The 24,902-nt window shown below is 34.3% G+C and overlaps 15 protein-coding genes across 15 annotated transcripts in view; 4 read left to right on the forward strand and 11 right to left on the reverse strand.

Moving 5' to 3' along the window:
* Positions 1-22: 22 nt before the first annotated feature.
* Positions 23-3,403, reverse strand: C9374_011588 (uncharacterized protein; the record flags this gene model as incomplete). Its single annotated transcript, XM_044687259.1, has 1 exon — positions 23-3,403. One exon carries the CDS (start codon positions 3,401-3,403, stop codon positions 23-25), a length of 3,381 nt encoding a protein of 1,126 aa, XP_044543097.1.
* A 101-nt stretch (positions 3,404-3,504) lies between these two features.
* C9374_011589 (uncharacterized protein) lies at positions 3,505-3,996 on the forward strand (the record flags this gene model as incomplete). The annotated part of the gene is made up of 1 exon (XM_044687261.1): positions 3,505-3,996. The coding sequence occupies one exon, from the start codon at positions 3,505-3,507 to the stop codon at positions 3,994-3,996; it is 492 nt and encodes a 163-aa protein (XP_044543098.1).
* Positions 3,997-4,061: 65 nt separating this feature from the next.
* C9374_011590 (uncharacterized protein) lies at positions 4,062-4,412 on the reverse strand (the record flags this gene model as incomplete). Its single annotated transcript, XM_044687262.1, has 2 exons — positions 4,062-4,331; positions 4,410-4,412. 2 exons carry the CDS (start codon positions 4,410-4,412, stop codon positions 4,062-4,064), a joined length of 273 nt encoding a protein of 90 aa, XP_044543099.1.
* Positions 4,413-4,550: 138 nt separating this feature from the next.
* Positions 4,551-6,002, reverse strand: C9374_011591 (uncharacterized protein; the record flags this gene model as incomplete). Its single annotated transcript, XM_044687263.1, has 2 exons — positions 4,551-5,679; positions 5,845-6,002. The coding sequence occupies 2 exons, from the start codon at positions 6,000-6,002 to the stop codon at positions 4,551-4,553; spliced, it is 1,287 nt and encodes a 428-aa protein (XP_044543100.1).
* Positions 6,003-6,234: 232 nt separating this feature from the next.
* C9374_011592 (uncharacterized protein) lies at positions 6,235-7,700 on the forward strand (the record flags this gene model as incomplete). Its single annotated transcript, XM_044687264.1, has 2 exons — positions 6,235-6,444; positions 6,567-7,700. 2 exons carry the CDS (start codon positions 6,235-6,237, stop codon positions 7,698-7,700), a joined length of 1,344 nt encoding a protein of 447 aa, XP_044543101.1.
* A 95-nt stretch (positions 7,701-7,795) lies between these two features.
* On the reverse strand, positions 7,796-8,896 carry C9374_011593 (uncharacterized protein; the record flags this gene model as incomplete). The annotated part of the gene is made up of 1 exon (XM_044687265.1): positions 7,796-8,896. One exon carries the CDS (start codon positions 8,894-8,896, stop codon positions 7,796-7,798), a length of 1,101 nt encoding a protein of 366 aa, XP_044543102.1.
* A 286-nt stretch (positions 8,897-9,182) lies between these two features.
* Positions 9,183-9,656, reverse strand: C9374_011594 (uncharacterized protein; the record flags this gene model as incomplete). The annotated part of the gene is made up of 1 exon (XM_044687266.1): positions 9,183-9,656. One exon carries the CDS (start codon positions 9,654-9,656, stop codon positions 9,183-9,185), a length of 474 nt encoding a protein of 157 aa, XP_044543103.1.
* A 434-nt stretch (positions 9,657-10,090) lies between these two features.
* Positions 10,091-15,333, forward strand: C9374_011595 (uncharacterized protein; the record flags this gene model as incomplete). The annotated part of the gene is made up of 11 exons (XM_044687267.1): positions 10,091-10,158; positions 10,337-10,361; positions 10,524-10,801; positions 10,968-11,057; positions 11,488-11,505; positions 11,564-11,581; positions 11,653-11,772; positions 11,962-11,988; positions 12,125-12,276; positions 12,563-13,471; positions 13,625-15,333. The coding sequence occupies 11 exons, from the start codon at positions 10,091-10,093 to the stop codon at positions 15,331-15,333; spliced, it is 3,414 nt and encodes a 1,137-aa protein (XP_044543104.1).
* A 206-nt stretch (positions 15,334-15,539) lies between these two features.
* On the reverse strand, positions 15,540-16,889 carry C9374_011596 (uncharacterized protein; the record flags this gene model as incomplete). Its single annotated transcript, XM_044687268.1, has 1 exon — positions 15,540-16,889. The coding sequence occupies one exon, from the start codon at positions 16,887-16,889 to the stop codon at positions 15,540-15,542; it is 1,350 nt and encodes a 449-aa protein (XP_044543105.1).
* A 95-nt stretch (positions 16,890-16,984) lies between these two features.
* C9374_011597 (uncharacterized protein) lies at positions 16,985-18,230 on the reverse strand (the record flags this gene model as incomplete). Its single annotated transcript, XM_044687269.1, has 5 exons — positions 16,985-17,058; positions 17,206-17,470; positions 17,758-17,898; positions 18,007-18,034; positions 18,121-18,230. 5 exons carry the CDS (start codon positions 18,228-18,230, stop codon positions 16,985-16,987), a joined length of 618 nt encoding a protein of 205 aa, XP_044543106.1.
* A 454-nt stretch (positions 18,231-18,684) lies between these two features.
* On the reverse strand, positions 18,685-20,197 carry C9374_011598 (uncharacterized protein; the record flags this gene model as incomplete). Its single annotated transcript, XM_044687270.1, has 4 exons — positions 18,685-18,929; positions 19,124-19,634; positions 19,845-19,903; positions 20,053-20,197. 4 exons carry the CDS (start codon positions 20,195-20,197, stop codon positions 18,685-18,687), a joined length of 960 nt encoding a protein of 319 aa, XP_044543107.1.
* A 212-nt stretch (positions 20,198-20,409) lies between these two features.
* Positions 20,410-21,966, reverse strand: C9374_011599 (uncharacterized protein; the record flags this gene model as incomplete). Its single annotated transcript, XM_044687273.1, has 1 exon — positions 20,410-21,966. The coding sequence occupies one exon, from the start codon at positions 21,964-21,966 to the stop codon at positions 20,410-20,412; it is 1,557 nt and encodes a 518-aa protein (XP_044543108.1).
* A 62-nt stretch (positions 21,967-22,028) lies between these two features.
* C9374_011600 (uncharacterized protein) lies at positions 22,029-23,009 on the reverse strand (the record flags this gene model as incomplete). Its single annotated transcript, XM_044687274.1, has 1 exon — positions 22,029-23,009. The coding sequence occupies one exon, from the start codon at positions 23,007-23,009 to the stop codon at positions 22,029-22,031; it is 981 nt and encodes a 326-aa protein (XP_044543109.1).
* A 201-nt stretch (positions 23,010-23,210) lies between these two features.
* Positions 23,211-24,138, reverse strand: C9374_011601 (uncharacterized protein; the record flags this gene model as incomplete). The annotated part of the gene is made up of 2 exons (XM_044687275.1): positions 23,211-23,357; positions 23,539-24,138. The coding sequence occupies 2 exons, from the start codon at positions 24,136-24,138 to the stop codon at positions 23,211-23,213; spliced, it is 747 nt and encodes a 248-aa protein (XP_044543110.1).
* A 216-nt stretch (positions 24,139-24,354) lies between these two features.
* C9374_011602 (uncharacterized protein) overlaps positions 24,355-24,902 on the forward strand; it is a gene marked incomplete at both ends in the record, with an annotated part of 928 nt that continues 380 nt past the window's right edge. The window contains one exon of the mRNA XM_044687276.1: positions 24,355-24,847. Within this exon, the coding sequence (XP_044543111.1) occupies positions 24,355-24,847 (493 nt within the window). The remainder of the gene's footprint in view (positions 24,848-24,902) is intronic.

Raw genomic sequence — 24,902 nt, forward strand, 5'->3', positions numbered from 1 at the left:
TTACACATAAACACAAAAAACTTTATTCAATCCGAAATATTTCGATATTGTCTTTGCGGCTGCAGCTCTGAATTCGATGTGTTGCTTTTTGCGTGGTTGCAACAAATTGCTTGTTCTTAAAGATGACAAACTGGGCATGTTTGCTTTCATCATGATTCCATGAAACGGTTGCCTCAAACGGAGTTTGTTGGTTGCCAAGTACCGAGTCCCAATGCATGCTTGTGGTTAAGGCATGGTCTACTTTGTTGAGGGAGTCTAAGGACGTACAACATTCTGTAAGCTCACTATGAGAACTGTTAATCTCCAATAATCCAAGCATCAATTCATAGAGAGGGTCTTGTTCCCTATCTACCATAAAGCACTCAATGTCAATGGCAGCAATTTCACTGAGTGTTGGGAAGTGTAATTTAAAATCAGCAATCCTCCACATGTTCGAACAGGTGGTCTGCTTAGATGGTTGTACTATCTTTTCATCACAACCCAGCTGTGTTGGTTGCAACGCTGAGAAAATGTATTCGTGGTCACAACCAGCATTTTTCAATATCAATTTGAAACTATTGGATTCACATATTGACTTGTAGCCAACTCTCAGGTGTAACACTTCATTCTCTTCAATAATTATGCTTGTTTTAAATAGCTTGAATCGAGTCAATTGTTCCTGCCTTGATTGAGCATTAAACTTTCCTTCAAATTTCAAGCATGATCCTCCAACAAGTGCATCTTCATAATTCACAAAAAATCTCAATGCATGAGGCTGTCCACAATCCAAATATTTAACATTTCTAAAAGTTGGCAGTAATTCTTGATGAGACATGTTATTCCAAGCATGATCACTCACTTTCTCTCCATGAATGAAATAATGTTTTCCCACTCCAGTACTGAATCGAGTTTTCAAATGTTGTTTCTTGGTGGATGACGAGAGTACAACATTTTGTCGAGATGATACAGGATTGTGTTGAACACTTTTAAAGTTGTTCCATGAAGGAATAATTCTCTCCTCAATATAATTTCTGACAAATGGTGTGGAGTGAGAGATATCTTGCTGTTCAGTTACGAACTCCAAACAAGTCAATGAACATTGAGCAACACGAGAACCAAAATTTCCACTCCAACACTCGACGTCCTTTCCTCCATGTTCCCAATAAATATATCTAATGTTTTCTTTCGAATATTCCATAAAACAATGGTCCATGCATTTCCATTTTTCATCACAAATAATTTCACCTGAATGGAAACATTGAATCACATGATCATGTTCATCTCTTAATTCCACTTTGAGATAGAATAAATCATTACATTTTGGAGGTGTTCCTCGATACCAACATGATGCTCTAATGACAAGAGATAAATGATGATCAGTGTGGAGATGAGTTTTCAAATCCACAAGTTGACTCATTCGACACCATTGGTGAGATGAAATAAATGATTTTGAATCATTGAATTCATGGTTGGAAGATAAACTCCATTGATATCCATCCAATGATGAGCTAGTATTCTGACCATTTTTTTCATCACACAGATCCTTAATGATGGTCCATCCTTCAAAATTTGAATGACCATTTCCATTCACTAACAATTCCTTTACCCTTTTCACATCATTTCCATGGTAATAATTGGACCAAAATAAGTCTTCTCTCTCTTCGTATTGTCTTCTCAACATATTTTGATCATTAATTTGAGATTTGAGATCTTCCGAAGAGATGGATGATAAACTTTCATAGACAAATCCAGGAGCAAAGAGAGCGACAGAGGTTTTTGCCTTGTTAATTTCTGCAAGAGCCAATGAAGTATTGAACTGACCACCTCCGTATTGACCTCTTCCAAATATATCAACTCCTGTGTAAATATCAAAGGATGTTTTGGTAGATGCTCTATTGGTTCTCAATAGCTCTTTGTCAGTATCTTCTTTGCATGTTTCACTGCTAGTAGTATCAATATTCGAAAAGAAATCTTGAGGATGGTAAGAATGGCACAAAGAAACACTTTTTGAAAGCATTTCTGGCTTCCAACAATAATTTAAGAAAATTCCATCACAACTGTTAAAGAATTCAATATTGGTCTCGTTGAGCTCATTTTGCCATTTCAATTCTCCAGTTGTGGAGAGCACCGAGTCATACCAAATGACCAATGAATCGCTTCCTATTCTTCTATGACATTCGTTTGTTAAATATTTCAATAATTGCATCATCCTTTCGCATGCATCTCTACCTTTCCGAAGTGGAGATTCAACGTTGAGAAACCAACCGTCAAATCCATAATAGAGAGCCAAATCCACCAATTTATCTGCCAATTCATAGGATATAGAGGATTCCGGTGTGGTAGTACTATTGAAAGGTTCATTCAAACCACTATTACTACTACTATTACTACTACTATTACTACTACTATTACTACCACTAGAATAAAGTAATTGTTCAATTTCAGGAATACCTTCATCCCATTCTACAATAAAATTTCCAAGAACTTGAACACCATTTCGATGAGCTGCTTCACACCAACCACAAGGTGGAATGGTAATTCGATGATGACTAAAATAAATAAATATATCCACATATTGCCAATATGTAAAATTATAAGTGAGAAATGAATTTCCACCTTGAATGTATTTATCTTCTAAATATCCTCCTTTCATATCGTGACATAGAATGACCTTAGATTTTGGAGAGTTTTTTCTTTTTTGCAATTTCACTCGACAAACATTCATTGGATCATTTCCAATTTTGAAATGTTTCAATTGTTCCATAGAGTAGATGGGTTGTGAAATAATGTTGTGAGGTTTGTTGCAATGTATCAAAGGAGGATAGTCATAGTTGAAATTCAGTTTCTTATTTTCTGAAAGAGTAGAAGTCTTTTGATTTGAAATTTCAAAAAATAAATCCTTGATCATTCCTTTCACACAATCACATTTGTCCAATTTTGGAGGAATCACTATTGGAGAGTACTCTGTAACAATATCATTAAGGTTCAATGGATATGGATATTGATATGAAACCTCAAAGATCATTTCATTGTATTTCCACATGTTGATTTTAATTGATTCTTGTTCAATAATCAATTTCAAATGACACCAACAAAAGGTCTCTAATTCAAATCCTTTCACATGTATCGAGATCGGTTCTAATAATTGATTTGAAAATAATTTCACAATCAATGAGAGATTTCTAAATTTTGATAAGCCAATTAAAACTGATTTTCCTTTTTGTAGAATATTTAATTGATCTGTAGCGTTACATTCCTGTTCAAGTAAAAAGATGGAAAAAGAGCAAGAAATTGAAGAAACAGACAATGTTTCTGAAATGTTATTTTCCGAGTCTTGAAGTGAGAACAATGGTGGTGGCAAGAGTGTGAGTGCTTGGTGATGATCGGGAGAACCTATCAAGCAACAAGCTGGCAATAAATTCATTTTTATGATTTTTAAAATAAGCGTTCTTTGCTCACACTCAAACACGCGCTTTCGAAACTACAAAAAAATTTAAATTATTGATCAATTAAACAACTCAAGAGATGGACCCGAACGTACCTTCTTCAGCATTTCCATCCGTTACAGCCTCAACTGAAGTCAATAAATTGAAGGAGGCATTCCGATTATTCGAAAGCGAAGGTGTTGTAGAAGTAGAGGATTTTGGAGTTATTCTGCGACATTTAGGGCTCAACCCAACTCAAAAACAATTAGCAGCACTAAAAACCGAAATGGCAGAACCCTTTGTCACTTTTGAAAAGTTTGAAGCTGTCATGAGCAAAATCATTCTAACCTCAACCTATGATGGAGTGGCTATGGTGGTAGACTCTGAAGATCAACTTCTGAAGGCGTTCGAGACCTTAGATCCAGAAAAAAAGGGATACATCCCTACAGACAAAATGATAAACTGGCTCAAAACACATGGTGAGCCAATGAATGATGAAGAAATTAATGAATTCTTGAGAGTTGCCCAAGCAAAGGACGGGCCAATCATTCGTTATGAAGATTATGTCAGTCTTTTGTGCGGAAGCAAGTAAAATGCTTTTCATGAACTCCGATGCACCATCGTTATCATATTATTATTTAATATTTTATAATAGATTTATTGGGTTTCTCTCAAACGTCTGATTGTACTTCTGACAGTGGCAGCAGCAGTTGTGTTCAAAGTCCAAGCACCACCAGCTTGAGTCTTGTTACACTTCTTACAATTCCAAATACCCACAGCAACTCTCTTGAAACCATATTTACCGCAGAATTGACAGAAGTGCTTTTGCTTCTTGGAGATTTCGTACTTCTTAGCACGCTTTCTCAAGTTGGCACCATATCTAGTACCGAATTTACCAGTGATACCTGCTTTCTTGGTTCTCTTGGCCTGTTGTTGTACAAATGTAATTATTTAATTTTCATAATGAGCTGATGTTAGAATGAGTGAGTGCGAAACGATACGAACCATTGTTTTTGACGTATTTTTTTTCAACAAAATTTTTTAAAACAACTGGTCAACCGATGATTAGAGTTTACAACGAGCTCTTGTTTCTTCCGGCTATTGAAACATGTCCAGGAAAGTGTACAAAACAATGATGTATTGGATTTATTTCTTCTTAAAGAATGAACCAATGCTGGTTTGCTTTGGGCCAGAATGTGGGTTCGCAGACACAACACTCTTATTTGATTTTGAGGTCGAAGTTGATTCTTTCTTTGTTTTCTGCTTCTTCTTGGATGAATCTTCCTCATCTTGCATTGCATTTTCATCATCGCTTGAGAGTTCCTTCTTTACATTGATAGCAGAAGATACCTGTTGCTTCTTTTCCATTTGTTTAATTTCTTCTTCTGTGAGAGGTACTTCAGTCCAAATGTCTGTGCTCACAAGATAACCCTTTTCATTCTTGACTTGAACTGTTTGTTTCACTCTCTTTGTTAACTTCTTTTCAGAGGACGAGTCCATAGTAGTGGTTGATTTTGGACTTTGTGAAGTAAACTTGTCCAACGTATTGGTTTGAGTTTTGGATGGTGTTGTCTTTTTGGATGACTTCTTATTGGAAGAAGAGGGTGATTTCTTGGTGTTCTTCTTCTTCTTCGATTGAGTATCTTGTTCATCTTCAGACATTTCAGTTTTCATGGGTTCATCGCCATCACTCTCTTCATCAAGAATGAGAGAAGAATTCTTTTTTAAATGAGCATCCTTCATTTCTTCATCATCATCTTCTGATAATTCATGTTTAGCCTTTTGAGGAGTTGATCGTTTGGTAGACTTTTTAAAAAAGTCAGAAGGTGATTTCTTTGAAGAAGAGGAGGCTTGTTCTTTCTTTGGTGAGCTTGTGTTCTCATCATTATGTGAACTATTCGTTAGCTCTTTCTTTGGTTGTAGACCTTTCATGGCTGGTTCTGCAATTTCCAAATTTGCTGATTGATTCTTAACTTTACTTTTCATTTCAATGGTTCCTCCTCCATATTCAAGAATACCACATTCACGATATGGAAAATGTGTATTTGAATCTAATCGATACAAGTCTGAAATTGTGGATGGTCTAGTTCTGGAAATTGAATAAATATGAATAGAATTAATCTTTTCAAAACTAGTCTTCACTTGTTCTAATTGATTCATGGATACAAGTGCAATTTGATAGGGAAGAGAATGATCCTTGGGTTGTCCAGCCAATAAATAAGTGACATGAAGTGAATTAGAGTTTGAATCTTCAGAGTAGTATTCATAGAGCATTCTGGTAATGATGGTCATTAAAATTTCGGAAATGATTAAAATTTCAAATCATTTAATTCAACAACACACGTGATGAATAATTTACAATTCAATCATAATAATGATCATAATTGTGTGAATAGAGATTATTAAATACTTGATGTTATGACAATTAATGATAACATACTGCTTTGCTTGATTTACATCTACAGAACATTTCATGCTCAGCCACTTGTAATCTACGACTCTCATGGTTCGGGTTCCTTCCTCCAACTCGTCTTCCAAAATTTTGAAATATTTATCTTTGCTGATCGTCATCACACCTGAAGTTGTGCTTTTTGTCATTTTTTGTTCGAGTGTTTGATGTAACGTTTTTGAGAGAAATTTTTAGGCGGGCTATTTTTTTTATTCAATCACAAATCCCATTATGTTGTTGTACTGACACAATTATTACTTAAATATAGCCACTTATAAAGCGTGGAGTTTGTCCTTTCGTTGGATTCCACACTCATTCTTTGTTCGATTGTCAATTTTGTTCAAACTATGGTGTTGGTACACAAAAAAGCCGATTGAAAAAATGATAAAATCGCATGTCGGAAGCTCTTCTTCCCATCAACACACAACAAGCTCTCTTGGATTGGAGGACCAACATTTTGATGCATCCTCTCAACCACTTCCTTGTCGAGAAAAGGAACTAGCGCAAATAAAACAAAATATTTCGAACAGAATTGAGTTATCCTGTCCCTATACCATGTATGTTTCGGGAGAGCCTGGAACTGGAAAAACAGTATGTTATTATTTCATTCGATTTTATCAATTCATTACAATTTTATATAATTGTTGCTAATGAACAACAATTCATCATGTCTATGAAAATTCAATTTTTTACAAATTTTACAAATTTTACAGGCTAGTGTCAAACAAGTGGTTACTGAACTATGCAACGAAAAACCAGGCATCGTCTCAATATTTATTAATGCAATGAAATTATCTCAACCTTCAAAAGCCTTTGAAATTATTTTTGACAAAGTTGTAAAAGGAAATAATCGAACTTCAAAATCTAAAACAAAAACAACTTGTAAAACAAAAATTGAAACTTATTTCAAAAATCCAAAAACTATTGGAAAAAGACCCTATGTAATTGTCATTATTGATGAAATGGACTTTTTTGTGATGAACACGACGAACAATACCAAAAATATTCATTTACTCTATGATTTGGTGGATGTGACAAGAGATGCAAATAGTAAATTATGTATTATTGGAATATCAAACACAGTATCATTACTAGATAAATTACATGCCAAGATTAAGAGCAGATTTGATGATACTCTCACATTCTTTCCTTATGAAAATGAACAAATTAGGACAATTGTAGAAAGTAAAATTTTAAATAACTATGAAGGTTACTTTGAAAAGAGTGCTATTAAAATGATTGGATCAATTATTGCTCGAAAGGCAGGAGATATACGTAGAGCTATTGATATTATTAAGAGATGTATTGAAGTCTATCAATGTACTCCTCAAACTTCAGAAAAGAAGAAAATTGATTCTATTTTCGTCAAGAATATTGCATCAGACTATGCAGATATTTATCCTATTGAATCACTCAGCATTTATCACAAAATATTTTTATATTGTGTGATTCAGGAATATCAAATGAAGGCAAAAACACTCAAAGAAAATCCAAATGCAGCAATGACAGGATCCTCTGATGCCAATCCTGATAACATTCTATTTGAGAGAGTGGTCATGAGATTTCAGAATTTATTGGCCATGTGCACTGAGAATTCAACCAAATCATCTCTACCGTCCGTTGCATCATCCTCTCCTAATCATAATAATAACAAAAATACTCATTTGTTGCATTTATCAATGGATCAATTGGAACATGTGATGGGAACTTGTGTCGAATTGGGATTTATTTCCATTGAATATGACAATAGAGAACGCTTACCATTGATACATTTACAGAATGACCCTCAAGAAATACTCTATTCATTGGAAACAGATTCAGAGATGAAGAATGTTCTTGTGAGATAAAGATTTAGTTTTCAAAATAATATAAACAATATTGAAAGATCTTTATTCTAACATGATTTCAAAGTAATGCAATAGAATCTTTAAATATGAAATTTTTACATTTCATCTTTAATGACTGGATGTTTATCAATACTAGTACTACTACTACTTGTAGTGAGTGCAAGGTCTCCTTCGTTAGGACTCGTTTGTTTCCATAGAGCAGTATTTAACATTTCCTTTTCAAAATTCACTTTAAAAGGAATATCCACACATAAATATTCATACTTTTCAGTTCTGGATGGATCAGATTCCAATTGTCGATGCTTGTAAATCTTAACACTCGCTTCATACGTTCCTTTTTCAGTCACGTAGAGTGGTCTTTCAATTTGAGCATGATAGGTTTTGTTTAAATTCACAATGGGGCAATGAGATTCTTCGAGAGAACATCCAAATTCCAAATGATGATTCTTAGAGAGAGGATGATTCTTAATCTCTTCATTGTTATTATTATTATTATTATTACTACTACTATTTTGAGAAGAATCAACACGTTCACCACTCGAATTCTGTTCCTTCTCGTCCTTATCATCATCATCATGACCATGACTACGACTCTTCTCATGAGGATGAATAAAATTTCCACAACACACATCATAAGGTCCCTTATATTTGATCGTTTGACCAGTCTCTTCATGCCACAATTCAAATTGATAAAACAACATGTTGGTATTGGGTATTGGCATGTTGAATTTCATATCCATATCGACACGCACACCTGGAACATTGTATCGAGTGGGAACAATGGTTAAATGTGCAGTAATGAGTGAAATACCACTCTCCAAGTCTTCTTCATCGGCACTGTAACAATGATGCCATTGAATGAATTTGGAGTGAGGTTGTGTGAATGTTGTCGATGATGATGATGTTTGGGTTGTTCTTCTTTGGTTATGTCGTTGATGTTCTTCTTTGGTTCTCATAATGACTTTCGGAATGGGTCTCTCATGGCGAGAAGTGTGATCATTGATGGAGGGCGTAAAAGATGTTGGTGCACCTTCCGATTCGGAAGTGTTGTTGTGAATTGGGCTGTCTCCTAGTACTACTGTTGTTGTTGTAATTGAAATTAGAATAATGAATACCACCATTAATAATAAACAAAATCTTGTATGCATGTAATCGAATGGCTTGACATTCTTTAAAGATGTGTGCTGAAGAGGCATGATGCTCATAAATTCGGAAGATGGAAAGACTCTAGAGTTGATTTAGCGTTGGTAGGTTTTGAATTTTCTTTTGCATGCACGTTCGGAAGTCACTGACTGGTTTTTGAAATTTATTCTCTTGTTGGTTGAGCTCATTGTACACGTGTTGTGGCTCATCAAGCAAACTGAATGCATTGAAATGTTTTCATTGAACACGTGTTGTGAAAATTCATATTCATTGAATCTTATCTCGAATCATTGTGATGATGAAACATCTTTGTGTTCATTTATTTCACAATTATGATTATTACAATACCATCATACACACCACAACCATACACAAAACAATCATGATACGATTCATCATCCATTGGATTCCCATGACATTCAAGCTCATTCCTCCATTATTGGTGGAATCTCCATTACACAACTCAGTGTTGCAACAATACGTATCCAAATAGACAGTAGGTGCAGATTTCATGCTATCACACGTCGCTTGACTCACACCCGTGTAAGTCTTCTTAATGGTACCTTGAGCAATTTCTGAGGCACTACATGAAGAATCATTTTGTTTACATTTATAGCCATATCTCACACAAACAATTCCACTCTCTGTGAAGGTGTAGGGTGTAATTCCTCCAGATCCTCCACCAGGTTGATTAATGTAACAGATTCGAGTCGCTGAAATGAAAGAAGTGAATAGGAGCAAGAGTGTTGTGGTTACAACCACCACATTTATAAGGAGAGATGAATGAGAGAAGAGGAATTGTTGTGATCTCATATGTGTGTGTGTCGATAATACAATTCAATGCAATGGAAAGAAACAATTTTTTTGATGTTGCCATGTCTCACATGATTCATCCATCGTGAACCTCCATGAGCTCATGGACAACGCCATTCTGAACTCTCGGTCTTCCTTTCTTGTAGATTTTACACACAATATCAACAGTCAAATTTCGTTAAACTCCTTAGATCTCAGAGATTGTGTTTCCATTCTTTGTTATTTGGTCTTCCTTCGTTTAAATCTGAACTAGAGTGCTTGATGAAGGGTGAGTTGGAAACTAGGGAAGGGTGAGCGAGTGCAGGCATGGTTCTTGTCATGTTCTTTCTGAAGAGATGTAACAACACAAAAGACTGTATTTTTCAGAACGTTGGTTGCTAACTCCGAGTCATGTACTGCGGATAATCAAACTTTTTTTCCAGCAAATTAAAAAAATGCTCAAAGCTTCCATTGAAGTCAATAGCTCAGGCACGCCCGGAATCAATGGAACCTCCGGATTCAGGTCAGTGGTTATTGTTGTTCTTCTACTTGTTCTTCTCAACAATAATAATATTGGTGTCATCATTATTGTGTTCCATTTAATGTTCCATCAACATGACATCATGTTTTGGGAAATCCTGAAATTGCACCATTATCATGGGTGTGAACTACTTGTACGTTGTTCGCGACAACCATCACAGTGGGTCGAGTGGACATACCGGATCTGTAAGTAGTAGCAGTTGTAGTATCATTAGTTGTGATGGTCTCTAAATTCGGCATGGTTTTTTTAACCAATTAATTTTTAAATCTTGTTGAACGTGTTCTCATATTGGAACACTCTTATTCTCATAAATTGGAACACTCTCAAAACTATTTCCCAATTTAAAGAGTGGTTCAAGTGGTTCACATGGTCACACTGGTTCTCGTGGTGGTAATGGTTCACATGGTCATCGAGGTGGTAATGGAACTCATGGTACTAATGGTTCACGAGGTACTCATGGAGGTCATGCAAGTGATATTCGAGTATTGATTGATGGAATGGATCATCATTCAGTAGTCATTAGTGGAACTGTGAATGAAACATTATGTATTCCAGATGGATCTGTAAAAGCAATGAGATTTTATGCGAATGGAGGTGCAGGTGGTCATGGAGGTGATGGTGGAAGGTGAGTTTTTATTTTGTCGTGATATAATATGGTGATTTAACATGATTCAATATGGTGATTTAATGGTGATATAATATGGTGATTTAACACGATTCAATATGGTGATTTAACATTATGTCTATATCATGATTTTTGTAACGTATGATTTCCAATATAATTCATATAGTGGTGGATCAGGAGGTTCAGGTGGTTGGGGTGGATCAGGTGGATCAGGAGGAAGTGGTCGATCAGGAAGTAGTGGACAAAATGGAGGAGAGTAAGTGTGTGGTTGAATGTGTAAATGTGTGAATTGACATTTTAATATTATTGAATGAATTTATTTTCCATGGAATACCATATCTTATATTGAATTCTACCATGATTGACAATGAACACACATTCCTAATATTATTTTCCTACTAATACTAATAATATTTTCCATGGATGAACACAGTGGTGGAGAGTAAGTATTTGTTAAGGTTTTTCGTTTTACTCATTAAATTCTTTATTAGTGGTGGAGAGTAAGTATGAAACATTATGAATTTCAAGTGTGTGGATTGAACATGATCCAGTGGTGGAAAGTAAGTATGAAAATTTTGGAGTGATCCTCCTTACTTTGTTAAACCTACTTTTATAGTGGTGGAGAGTAAGTATATGAAACGTATATATTTTGAAAAACATTTTGTTTCATTGGTCCAATCATTAAGTGGTGGAGATGGTGGAGAGTAAGTGTTTTTGAATTTCTTTCACGAGTATATTGTTGAAATTGATTCATGTGAATAGTGGTGGAGATGGAGCAGAGTATGTATATTCGAACAATGTCAAACTTTTTTGAATCATACAATCATCATGAACACTTGATGAAAAAACAGTGGTGGAGATGGAGGAAATGGTGGACATGTTATTATTGAAACTCATAATCCAGCTCTATTGAAATTTGTTCATGCTGAATGTTTTGCTGGAAGAGCTGGAAGTGGTGGTTCTGCTGGATGGTATGTATATGTAGAGATGATGATAGAGATGATTTATACCAATGAATTTACAAATGATTCCAATGAATTTACAAATGTATGAAATTGTGAATTTTGATGATGCAACATTCTTTTGATGATATGATTTATACCAATGAATTCTTATGAAATTGTGAAATTTGTATATCTACCAATATATTCCAATAACAGTGGTGGAAGTGGTGGTTCAGGTGGAAGGTAAGTGTTTGAATTTACATGAACAATACATGATTCATTGACACATATGACTATAAATGAATGATATCTATCCAATCATTCAATGTCCATTCACTATTGTGAAATTTGTATATATACAAATGGATTCAAATAACAGTGGTGGTTCAGGTGGTTCAGGTGGACATGGTGGTAGTGCTGGATCTAAATTAGAACATCAATCTCATTCACCTCACAGTGGTAGTTCAGGTAAATATGGACATGCTGGACATCGAGGAAATTCTGGTAATTCTGGACGTGATGGTCGATGTGGTAAGTGTGTGTGAGTGTGCGTGTGTGTGAGTGTGCGAGTGTATTCAATAATGATCATTGTATGAAATTTTTGATTCCAATATTTCAAAATTCCAATATTTGAAAATTCCAATGCAAATTCAAATCCAAAAAACAAATTCAAAAACCACCCAATGACAAATATACAAATCCAAACCATACAAATCCAAAATACAAATCCAAAAACCACACAAACCCAAAAACAAACTCAAACACACATTATGCTTGATGAACTCTAAAACTTGATCATTGTTCTCCTCGTCAAAAGGAATGGATGGTCGTTCAGGTCAAATGGGTTCACTTCTCTTTCGAGTTTTAGATCCTCTCACAAACATGCCCATTGATCAAGGATCTACTCTTTTCGATTTGGCTGTTACTTCCTATCAATTATTTGCAGTAGAAGATGATGGTATCTTTGAACCTGGTGAAAGTGTATTCATTTCCAATGTCATGGTCACCAACACTGGTGGAATGATTTTACCACCTGGTACTCTTATTCAATTCCCAAATTGTGATTCTATTCCTAACAAACAACCCTTTCTCTCTTCAAATATGATCTATGTCATTCCTCAACCCATTTTACCAGGTGGAATGTTTCAAATTCCATTTCAATTTTATGGTCATATAGGAGATGTACCTGAACCTAAAATGAATGGACCTTATCATGCAGTGATGGCAATTCAATCCCATGCCTCATTATTAACATCACCTTTTGATCAAGGATGTCTTTTAAATAATTATAATATTACATATCCAATCAAAATAGCACCTTTGACTCAACCTTCTCAATTAGGAAGAAGTGAAAAGGGTACAGTGACTGTTCAATTTCATAACATTTCAACCATGATTTATGGAAGTCAATCGCATTCAGAACGACAACACACAAGTTTTGTCATTTCTTTTGATCATCGATTTACAGTTCATAATGAACCTAATTTGAATGGTGTGAATGCTATTGAAGAAGATATTCCATTGATACATCCTGGTATGACTTATTCAAGAAGTTTCCAAATTGAGTTGAATGATTTGGCACAATTTTTTGAAACAGTTCCATTTAAAGTGAGTTTGAAATTGAGAGGAAAGATTATTGAAAATATGGAAAGTTCTATTCGATTGACTCCAAATTATTATCCAACCACACCATCTCAGAATCATTATGATGTGTTATTATTTACAGGTAGGTGAGAATGGTGTTTTTGAAATGTGTTTTTAATGATATGATTTATTTAAACGATTGAAATTATTTGAAACGATTGAAAATGAAAATGTTGAAACGATTGAAAATGAAAATGTTGAAACGATTGAAATTATTTGAAAATGATATTCAAAGACAAACAAATTGTAAGACAAGAATTCTTAGCCTATATGAAAATATTAGAAGGATTAGGACTCAGTGTGAATATTTGGGATTGTGAACGATATGGTGGAATTTCTTTTGTTAAAAATCCTCAAAACGTAATGATGATGCAACCACAACCACTCATTCAGCAACCACAACCCTTCATCATGGATCCAGCAGTGTCTAATCTCATACCTCAGAGTAGTACTGTCGTTGCTTCTAACATGGTTCCTGTGATTGGATTAACACCAAATGAACAAAATCCCAACATGATCATGACACCAACGACAGTCACTCATTCCACACCTCCATTGATGATGCCTAGTGTTGGTGGTACTACTGGTACGACTCCCAACAACAATAATAATACTATTGTACGACATCCCATTTCATGGATTCATGGAGGATATGAAGGTAAAATTCTCATCTATCCCATGCTCAATCAAGGTGATGAAAATAATCTCCTCTCAGAAGATTTATTTCAAATATTGAGAGGAGTAGCATGGAATGATACAAGTACTTTGGGTAATACTACCACGACGAGTAATAGTGGTACTACCAATACTACTAATAATAATAATAGTACAACTACAAAATCTAATCAAACAGCAACAACAACTCTACAACATGTTGCACCTCCTCCTACTCTTGGTGCATTTATTTTCATTGGAAATGTGGATGGTAGTAAATTTAGAACAAGACTCTTCAAACCCGTGCCATCCAAACCCATTCCAGAACAAGAGTTGAGAGAAGTATTTTTAATTAGTACACCCAATGAGAGAGATTTAGAAAGAAAATGTAATGAATATTTTGATAAGGTACTTCACAAGATTACTCCTTCAAGACATTACTCTTCATGTGCTTTGAAATTTAATCCTAAAAAGAGTGGAGTATTTTCAAAGACTAGTCTTGGAACTGCAAAATATAAGGAATTACCAGTCACTGCAACTGATTGTTGTTTTTCATTGAATACTTCCTCTGGTCATTCACAAAATTTCATGACTGCTGATTCTCAAAATAATTTAGTCACGAATCAATTTTTAGTGAGTTCTAATTTTGGAAGGTTATTGAATACAGTGATATTTTCACTTCCACTTGAAAAGAGATTAAGTTTATTGAAGAAACCAACCGAATGGCTTGCACAAGTGAAATTTGTTGAAGAGAATGGAGAAGTATCGAATTATGTGAAGGCAATATTGTGGTCTCTCTATTACAATATTTATGAAGAAATTTTATTTAGAGATGAAATGGGAAGATTTACTTCAGTGATTAAGAATGATTTTGAAAATCATTTGACTGAATATCAATCTCATCCTGAACGTGTGAAATTGTGTGAACACTTCTATCTCATGTTGGCATCACTTCGTAAAATGTTGAAATGGAAGGGAATGTTGTTGTCCAAGACAAAGGAGAACAAACGAAACTTTGAACAATTTGCAGATGCTATGGAGAAGATTATTTTAAACAAACTCATTACAGATACCACTCAAGCTGAGAATATGAAGAAGGAAACCAAACAAAAATTGAAAGTATTACCACCAACCTACTTTTCATTCCATATGAAATTCATGCAGAGATTGTTCATGTCTCATTTTCAAAATGAATTGGAAAAGGATTTGACAAGTGGATTCTTTGGAAGTGTGGCCAAGAATTTTCACTCCGTGTCAGATGGTAATTCCACGTTTTTAGATTATTGGTAAAGAAAATTGGTCCCATGTCAGCACCAAATTTTAATCCTTTTTTATAAACAATTTATATCTATTTTGCATCTAGATGTTGTTTCTAAATGACTTATTTGAGGTAGTTCTATCTTCATACCTTTCGTTATTTCAACTTTTTTGAGGTGGCTTTTTTATTTCCTTCTTTGAAAAAAGAATTTACAGATGAACTCCTTCATGAGTTACAATCAATGATTGGAGCCAATCAACTCCTTCACATCAGCCATCATTAAAAATCGAGCCGTATTCTCTGTCAATTGTTTTTCCAATGCTTGCTTATTTTCTGTCATGTTCCAACATTCTGCAATGGTATTCACTACATGTGGTAACAAACATGGTTCATTTCTTCTACCACCCGTGACATATTTCCAAACACTGTGACCATTTCCACTCAATGGAGGTAACATGAATGGTGAATCTGTTTCAATTAATAATTTATCACGTGGAATGATTCCATCACGTAAAATTTCACGTAATTCTTTTCCTCTTTCCTCCATACAGACACATCCTGTTAAACCAATATAGAAACCCATATCAATATATTTCTTTGCTTCATTCCTAGTTCCAGTAAAACAATGAACCACAAGTGGAGGTAGAGAAGTTGAATTTCCAAATTCTTTCATGACACTTTGAACACACTCTACAAAATCAGAATGAGCATCTCTTTCATGACAAAATATTGGTTTTTGTAATCGAATCGCCATTCTTAATTGTTCTTTAAAACAATGAATTTGAACTTGTTTCGGAGAAAACATTCGATTGTAATCCAATCCACATTCACCCACCATACAAATGCTGGAATTGTGTTGTGGAGAGGTAATGACTTGTTCCAACTCTGAAATGTTTTTAAAGGATTTGGCATCATGTGGATGAATACCAACCGTACACTTTAATTTCACACCACTCTCATGATTTTCAAATTTTGATATTAAAGAAAGAGATTCAAGTGAATTACGAAGAGAGGTACCAGTGAGAATGACACACTTGACTTGAACGAGTTGACATCTCTTCAACACTTGAGAGATGGTCTCTTGAGAATCTTTGAATTGATGATTGGTTAAATTAATTCCAATATCTACAATTGGACAAGTACTAGCAATGGATGAAAGATATTCTTGAACATCAGAATTGGATAGTTTTTTACGATAATGGTTGCTATTACTTGAAGAAGAATGAAAGGAGTGATGATGATTGGAACTACTAGTTCTTCTTTGATCTCCATGGTGAAGAGAAGATTTCATGAAAGTGCTCTTGTTGTTACTAGTACCAGCTGATGCATCAGAGGAATCATTGGTTGCTGACTTGTTGTTGTTGTTGTTTGCTGATGAAGACGCAGCGATGTGTTCCGATCTGAAATTGAAAGAGGTGGTTGTTCGTTGTTGTTGACTCATTTTTCGTTGTCTCGTTTCCACAATTTTGAAATTGAACGTTTCAACAACAAGATTCAACTTGGCATCTATGAATGATGACCATTTGGAAATCGATGAGGCCATTGAAAATAATCCTGGTATACTGTACCACCTCTTGGAAGATAACATTTTTTTCAATCTGAATCTGCTGACATTCACAGTTCATTCGAATATTAAACATTCGAACATGTGTGATACATTTATTCTTCACAAAACTTGATCATTTACATGGATTCTATTAATTGTTGAGCAATGTCATCAAAAACTTCCTTAATTCCGTCGTTGGCCTTTGCACTCACTTTTAACAGGTATTTGCAGTATAAAATTGAGTATAATTATTAGTAAAATAGAATATACAAATTCATCATTGAGTATTATTATTATTTCATGTTCATTATTGAGTATTATTATTATTAAAAAATAATATGAACATTCAATTCCATACCTTCAAAATATTTAATTCCCAATTCTTTTGCTAATTCTTCTGCTTCTTCTCTTGTAACATTTCTCATATGATCAACATCTTTCTTATTACCAACAAGTACTGTTTTTGTATGTTGATGAGCATGCTTATTGACATCTAATAACCAACGCCTTATATTATCATAGGATTCTCGTCTTGTAAGATCAAACGTTAATAATATACCATGTGCACCTCGATAATATGCTGTAATGATGGATCGATATCGTTCTTGACCAGCTGTGTCCCACTATTGTTGTTGTTGTTGAGTGGACATTCCATGAAGTGTGTGTATGAGTTCAGTGATCCATGTGCATGAAGTGTGTGTGATATGCATGGGAATGTAAATTTTTGACATGTTGTTGTTGTTGAATGGACATTCCCATCACGAGTCCAATAAGAATATTTGTGTGTGAGTGAGTGAGTGGATGATCCATGTGCATTGAATGTCACAAATTTTGTTGTCCAGCACGTATTTTGAAAAATATATATTCCACCATTCATCATTGACATAAGATTTCGTATGAGTGTACTCACCACTTGAAGTTGAACTGGTCGATTCAAAACTGTTAAATGTACTGTTTTAAAATCTACTCCAACAGTACTGACATGATTCACATTGAATTTACTGTCACTAAACATGGACAAGATGGTTGATTTACCAACTCCACTATCACCCTATAATCAAGTTTGTGTCATAAAGAATATTATTGTCAAGTTATAAATGTCAATTTTGATGAAAGAATATTATTTGTTGTTGGTTTGAAATATATCATGTAGACCTACCAATAATAAAATTTTGAAGAATAATTCACTGACACACGTAGAGTAAAATTTTCGAATGCATTCATATCCAAATAAATAATATATTTAAAAATTGTGAACAGAAATGAAACATACCCATCATTATCAAGTTGTGCATATCCTTCTTCTTTTTGTCCTCCAATAGTAATCATATCGGAAGGAGTAGTATTGGTTTTATGTTCAGGTCGTGATCCACAAGCGCCCATTATTATTATGATAATTATTATGAATGGTATTGATATTTAGAGTGATGGATATCAATTGTTGTTGTTGTTGTCGTTTGAAAAATATTGTTGGTGGAATGGACCGTTGTTATTCTCGGAATGAGAGAGACGACACGAATGGACTGCTGCTCTATCTCACAGTTCAACAACAGCTTTTGAAACCTTTAACTTGTGTGAAAGAGAAAATGTGTCAATTTTGATGAAGGAATAATGGGTGAAAGTGTACTCGGAAGCAATAATTGTTGTTGCGTATTTTTAAATCGATGTGTGGTGGTGCATGAAATGGATGACGACGACAAGAAACACACAAATCTGGCTTTAAATGATTCCAGGTTCATTCGAATGGCATAAGAGAATCAAAAAAAGGAAAATTGATGAATATGAACATCCATATCAAAGTGTTGTTTCGCCAATAAATAGAGATTTATATGGACATTTACAATGTATAATTATCTCCTTCTGGATGAATAATATTCAAATTCAAAGGATATTTAGCCTTATGATTATTACGTTTGTGAATCAATTTAGCCTCAGAACTCAATTCTTCGAATTGTTTCAAAGCCTCAGGATCCTTAAAGGATTGTTTGAAACGAGTCTGTTCTTCCTCACTCTTGGTCATGACTTCTGTTAATAATTCAACAAAATCATAGGGAAATCCTAATTCATTCTCATCGGTTTGACCTGTTTAAATTGATGATGGAGTGAATTCGAATTAAAAACCATATGGTTTGAAAAATACCAAATGGAAGAATCATCATGAAACATGGAATCAAAATTAATCCCAAATTGAAATATTGAATCGTTACATCATTAAGTCATTGAATCAAAATTAATCCCAAATTGAATCATTAAACCCATTCACGTTTACAACTTACCTGCCCATAAATCAGCAGAAGGTGGTGCTTCAAGAATAGAACTTGGAACATTCAATTCTTTTCCAACCAAAAATACTTCAGATTTGTGTAAATCAGCAATCAATTGAACATCAGCAACACCATCACCTGCTTTACAAAAGTAATACAAATATCCATCTTCATCATAATTACCAGTTCCTAATACAATACATGGATAACCAGATTGACTCAATAATTGAGCTGTAAAGAATCCAACTGGAGTTCTCATATAGGATTTGAGTTGACCACTACTGAAATCTCCACTTTTAATTCCCAAAGCTTGTTCAGTACGTTCTTGAATGAGAGTATGAATTTCACTTTGATCCACTGTGACAATATGAACACTGTTCTCATCAGAAGAAGAACTATTATTAGAAGTGGCATAGACTTGTTCAAGTTCCAATGCTCGTTTCCAAATCTTTTCAGTCGATTTAATAGGTTGAGCAATTCCATAGACTTTTTTAATGGGTGAATTTGGTTGTTGCATGGCTCTCTTTTTTCAGTGTCGTGTAGGTGTGTGTATGTGTATACATATGTGTGTGTAAATGTGTATATATATGTGTATATATGTATATGTATGTATAGAGAGTAGTGTGAATCATAAAGTGTGTATTTGATGATGGATCATGATATGATTGGCGTGATTGGATAGAATCCATCATGATATCAATGATGACGATACAACATGAACACACACACTTACCACTGCCAAAGCAAAAGTGACAGCACTATCCACACCTCCTGAAATGGATACGACGCAAGCTGTGTGTAGATAGATATAAAGTGATCATCAAGAATGAGAAGTTATAGAGTCATCGATCAAGAGGATCAAAATTGGATGTCCATAAATTTTCATCATCATTATCCATCAAAATTATAAATTGACACGTCTTGACTCATATTGTACAAACCTTTCAATCCACACTTTCTCATATATTCGTTGAACATTTCAGTTTTCTTTTGAATCCATTCCGATGGTTTGAATGCTCTTTCTTCTCTTACTTTTTGAAGAGCTTGTTTCAATTCATCATGTAACACTGCAACTTGTTTCATCATCTTGATTTGGTGTGTATGTGAATGGCAAATGGATAACGATGATCACTCGAGAATTTCAATCTATTTTTTTTTAATAAATTTTTGGTCGAGAATTGGCGAACTTGATCCTTCCACTAAATCGTAGAATGTGAGAATTGCACTTCTCAACAAAATTCAGCCAACTCTCTGAATTCCAGATAAATTTATTGAGTTACACCTTCGATGTCTTACTGTTATTGCTGTTTGTGTTGTTGTTGTTGTTGAGAGAACATTAATTGTGTGGATTTCTTTCTTATTTGATATAAACATCCAATAATGAGTGCTTTCTGTTTTTCATCTTTCAAATCATGATAAGTGAATAGAGATTCTTCTCTAATGTTCAAATGTGTTTTACACACTTTTAAAAATTGTTCAATATTATTGGATTCTTTCCAGAGAGATTTCGAGGGTTGTTGTTTTGTAATATATATTGGTGTAGAAGAGTTGTTGTTCGTAGTATGATTATTATTACTATTACTTGTAGTAGAAGTAGAAGTAGTAGAAGTAATAGTATTACCACAAGTGGTAGAAAGAGCACTACCATTCTGTGTGAAAGTATCCGATGATGACGATGATACTTTTACATTAAATAATACATCCATGAGAATACACAAAATGATACCATTCTTTAAATTTTGATAAAATGATATCGAGTTGTTGAATGGTATGTTCGTAATGGATTCAATCCATTTCTGTAATTCATTTTCTGCATCTCTAAAATCACTTTCATAAATTCCAGCAATTTCAGCATCTGTAATGTTTTGATAATTCGTGAAGGATGGAGAATTATTATTACGTGGAGAAGTCAATGCATTCATGGTTGTAGTTGTCAATAAATGATTTGTACTGCTATTACTACTGTTATTATTGCTACTATTATTATTGCTATTATTATTACTATTATTATTATTATTGCTATTATTATTATTACTTCGATTATTCAATTTAGAAAATGAAGAATTGTGAGTCAAATTACTACTTGATGAAATGTTATTGCTGGTGATTAGTTTGGATTTACTGTTGCGTGGAGTGATGGATGGAGTTGATGTAATGGTTGAGGATGTGTGATCGATATGGGATGATGAATGATTGGAATGTGTTGAATCTACGTCACCATTATTATGGGTTGTTGTACATGTGGATGCAGTAGAGGAATCATGGATCGTGTCATCACGTGGCTGATTGGTGTTTGGATCATTTGTTGCAGTCATGGACACGTCAGCAGAAGTATGGTTTGATGTTGTTATGGTTGCGGATGGTGGTAGTGATGGTGAAATATTCAAGACTTGTTGTTGTTCCGATAATCGATGTTGTAATTCTTCAATGAGTTGATTCTTTTCTTTCAACATGTTAATAAAATACTCTTTTTGTTTCTCAATGTCATGTGATAATTTCTGTATCAATAATAAAATATTATCAAAATCATCGATATTGCTACTATTATTATTTAATAAAAGATTTGTATGAAATAATTGCTTTTTCAGTGTTTCATTTTCATCTCGTAATTGTTGAATTTCATTTTCAAAGTGAAGAATGGTTTGGACATGAGTCAATTGAATTTCTCTGACACAGTGTTGAAGTGTCGAGTTCATCACATCCAAATGGTGTGTATTCGATTGACTAGTTGTAGTTGATGAAGGTTGTTGAATAACGGTAATGTTCGTCATGTCATTAACAGGACGATCTGATGTATCACCGATAGCATTGGAGGTTATATCCATTGTCATCAAGGATGATGCGCCATTGGACATTTTTTTTTAATATTGATAGCTGACTTGGGCGGAACCATTCATGATTATCCAACTTTTATTGTTTAATAATTGACAAAATCATCTTGTTGCTGATCCAAGCTCCCAGAGGTGCTGCTCACTGATTCTTCATCAATTCGTTCCTCTACATGGTAATATTTACTTGGAGAGTTTGTTAAAGAATTGGTGGAGGTATTGAGTGTTTTAACCTTATTTAACAAGCCATCGATTTGAGATAACACTCTGGTACAATCAGATTTAAAGGTTTGTGATTTGTCTCTAATATCTTTCCTCAAATCTTTAGGAATGGTTAATTTCATATTTTCATGAGCTGCTTGTAAAATGTTGAGAGCTTTGTGGCCATTTTCAAATAATTTCGAAATATCTGCTTGTTTTTTAGAATGAGAGGATGATGGTTTGAGATCTGAATCAGAGCTGCTCGAATCTTTTAAATCTTTCACTGAGAGCCTTGAAGAGTTCAATTTGCTGTTGGATAGGGTTGAAAGAGGTAACCTTAAAGAAGATGTGGTTTTAGGAGAAACAACACTCACTTTCTTTTTAAAAGAAGAAAATGATTTGGAATGATTTTCATCTCCTTCACTTGAACTAGTGGTGGAGCTGAACTCATCATACAAATTTCTATTTGCTTTTTTTGCAAACGAACTTTTAAGTGGCATTTGAGATGATGCAATGTTTTCAGAGGGTCCTATGGAATGTTTGTGATTTGGAGACAAGGTATAGGTCTTTGGATTGAAATTGTTGACACTTGATGACATTCTAGGAGGGGAAGAAGTGTGCTGGCTGGAGGATACAATGGCGCTTGATGTTAAACGATGATTCGGAGATAGACTAGTTATTTTGCTTCTTGACCCTGAGCGAACCGGAGAAGTAGCATCTGAAGCTTTCTTCTTCTTATGCGCTGTCATTACGAGAGATGTATGGTTTTCCTCAATGGCTGAGTCAATGGATTTCAGCAAGTCGTTCAAATTGAGGTCGGGTTGAGCAATGTTGAGCTTGGAGTTCTTTCGGATTTGATTCGTTGTCATGATTGTATTCGTTCTTACTTAGTTATGGAGTAAACGGGAGTAATTTTACGATCTCAGAGATTCAATGTCTCGTGGTGGGGGTGTTCTCTTGTACCGCACCCTTAAAGCCTTTTTTTTAAAATTTGAATTCTGTAGTCTGTAACGGTCAAAACGGTAAAAATTACATGTCGTTTGCCATCAAATATGTATGGCTCTGGTTTATTAATGTGTTGTTGATGGAAGAGAAGTGAATGGAGGTTTTTGAAGAATAAACAAGGGATATCCAAAACCAATTTCATCTACATGTATGGACTTGTATGACCAGTCTAATAAATTAGTTTCACCATCTTGTTTCTTTGGATTTAAAAACTATTGCAAGTCATGAAATTTTTCAATGTTCCCCAATGAGACGAGTTGTTTAATCGTCATTGTCAAACACACACATCATGAAGAAAGTGATCATTCCAAACACCATATAGTGGTAACACAAGAAGGTATGCATGGCACACAACATTTCACTCATAACATTCAACAATTGTCAAACACTTACAATTTTTCTAAAATGAGGTTGAGAAAAACTAATTTGTAAAAATCTTCCACTTGGTTTCAAAATTCGATAAACTTCACAACACATTTTACATGTTTGTTCTCGTACATGTGGTTCAGGATCCCATGGATCACCAGCATCTACCACTAATGCATCCATTGTACCTTTATCTAATACAATATCAAATGTACCATCTGCAAAGCCTTTCATATCCATCATGTCCATTTCAACCCATTCCATATTTGGATGTTTTATTTTCATCTTTTCAATCACAGTATGACTATAATCCATATTAGTAATGGAATGATATCCGTCCTTGTACATATCTTCACTCAATGTACTATTACCACATCCTACAATTAATATTTTGACTTGTTGTTTGGAATCATGATGAGCAGTGAGATAAGGCTCTAAATAGGGTTTCCATTGTTGAAATGTTCCTAACCAATCATAATTTTCTTCTTTTTCAAATCGTTGATCCCAATACCATTTATGTTTGTAATCGTGAGTATTTTCTGGTTCAAAGTTTTGAGATTCCGACGATGATGAAGTGTGTTGTTGTTGCTGTGATGGTGTTGTTTCAGTAGTGTTTTGACTGCTCATTTTTTTTTGGTGTTTTTCGAGTTGTTGCAACAAGTGTTTCTGAACTTGAGTGAGGTCTGCAACTGCATGCTGCTGGTGGTTTTGAACAAGTCATAGTCATACCAAACCTGTGGTTCATCAAGAAAGGAGGAGATTTGGATGTGATCCTTTACAATCTCTTTCATTACGCTCCGAGTCTCTGATTCTTTTAATCTTTCATAAAAAAAAATAAAAAAAATGTCAGGTCGAAACATCTTCAACAAAAATCTGGAGCATGAAAAAGTCAAACCTTCCAACGCCTATCGGAATACAGTCACGGCACGAGCACTCTCTATTAAATTTGATAAACAATCACGTGAGGATTATGTTAAAAATTTAAAGAAAAGAAAAGATATTAATCGACTCATCGGAAGAGAACAACAAAAAAGACATGAAGAAAAAATTAAACAAGAAAGAAAATTAGAAAAGAGATTAAGAGATGAAGAAATGTTACGATCTCTCAATATAGATCCTGATCAATTTAAAGGAAAGAATAAAAAAAAAGAATATGAACAATTATTAAAGAAACAAAAAAAGGAAGAAAATGATGGATTTGGAACTGGTCAATCAAAATTTGTAGTTGAATTGGAAGAATTAACTAATGAAAATTCTGATGATGATGAAAATACTAATGATGAAAATGATGATGAGAAAGATATGAATGAACTTTCATATTCTGCAACATCTACAAGTTACTCTCTCAAAAAGAATCAAAAAGAAACTATTTTAAAACATGATGAACTCAA

Source organism: Naegleria lovaniensis, assembly GCF_003324165.1.
Source record: "Naegleria lovaniensis strain ATCC 30569 chromosome Unknown tig049, whole genome shotgun sequence".
Classification (NCBI taxonomy): domain Eukaryota; phylum Heterolobosea; class Eutetramitea; order Acrasida; family Naegleriidae; genus Naegleria; species Naegleria lovaniensis.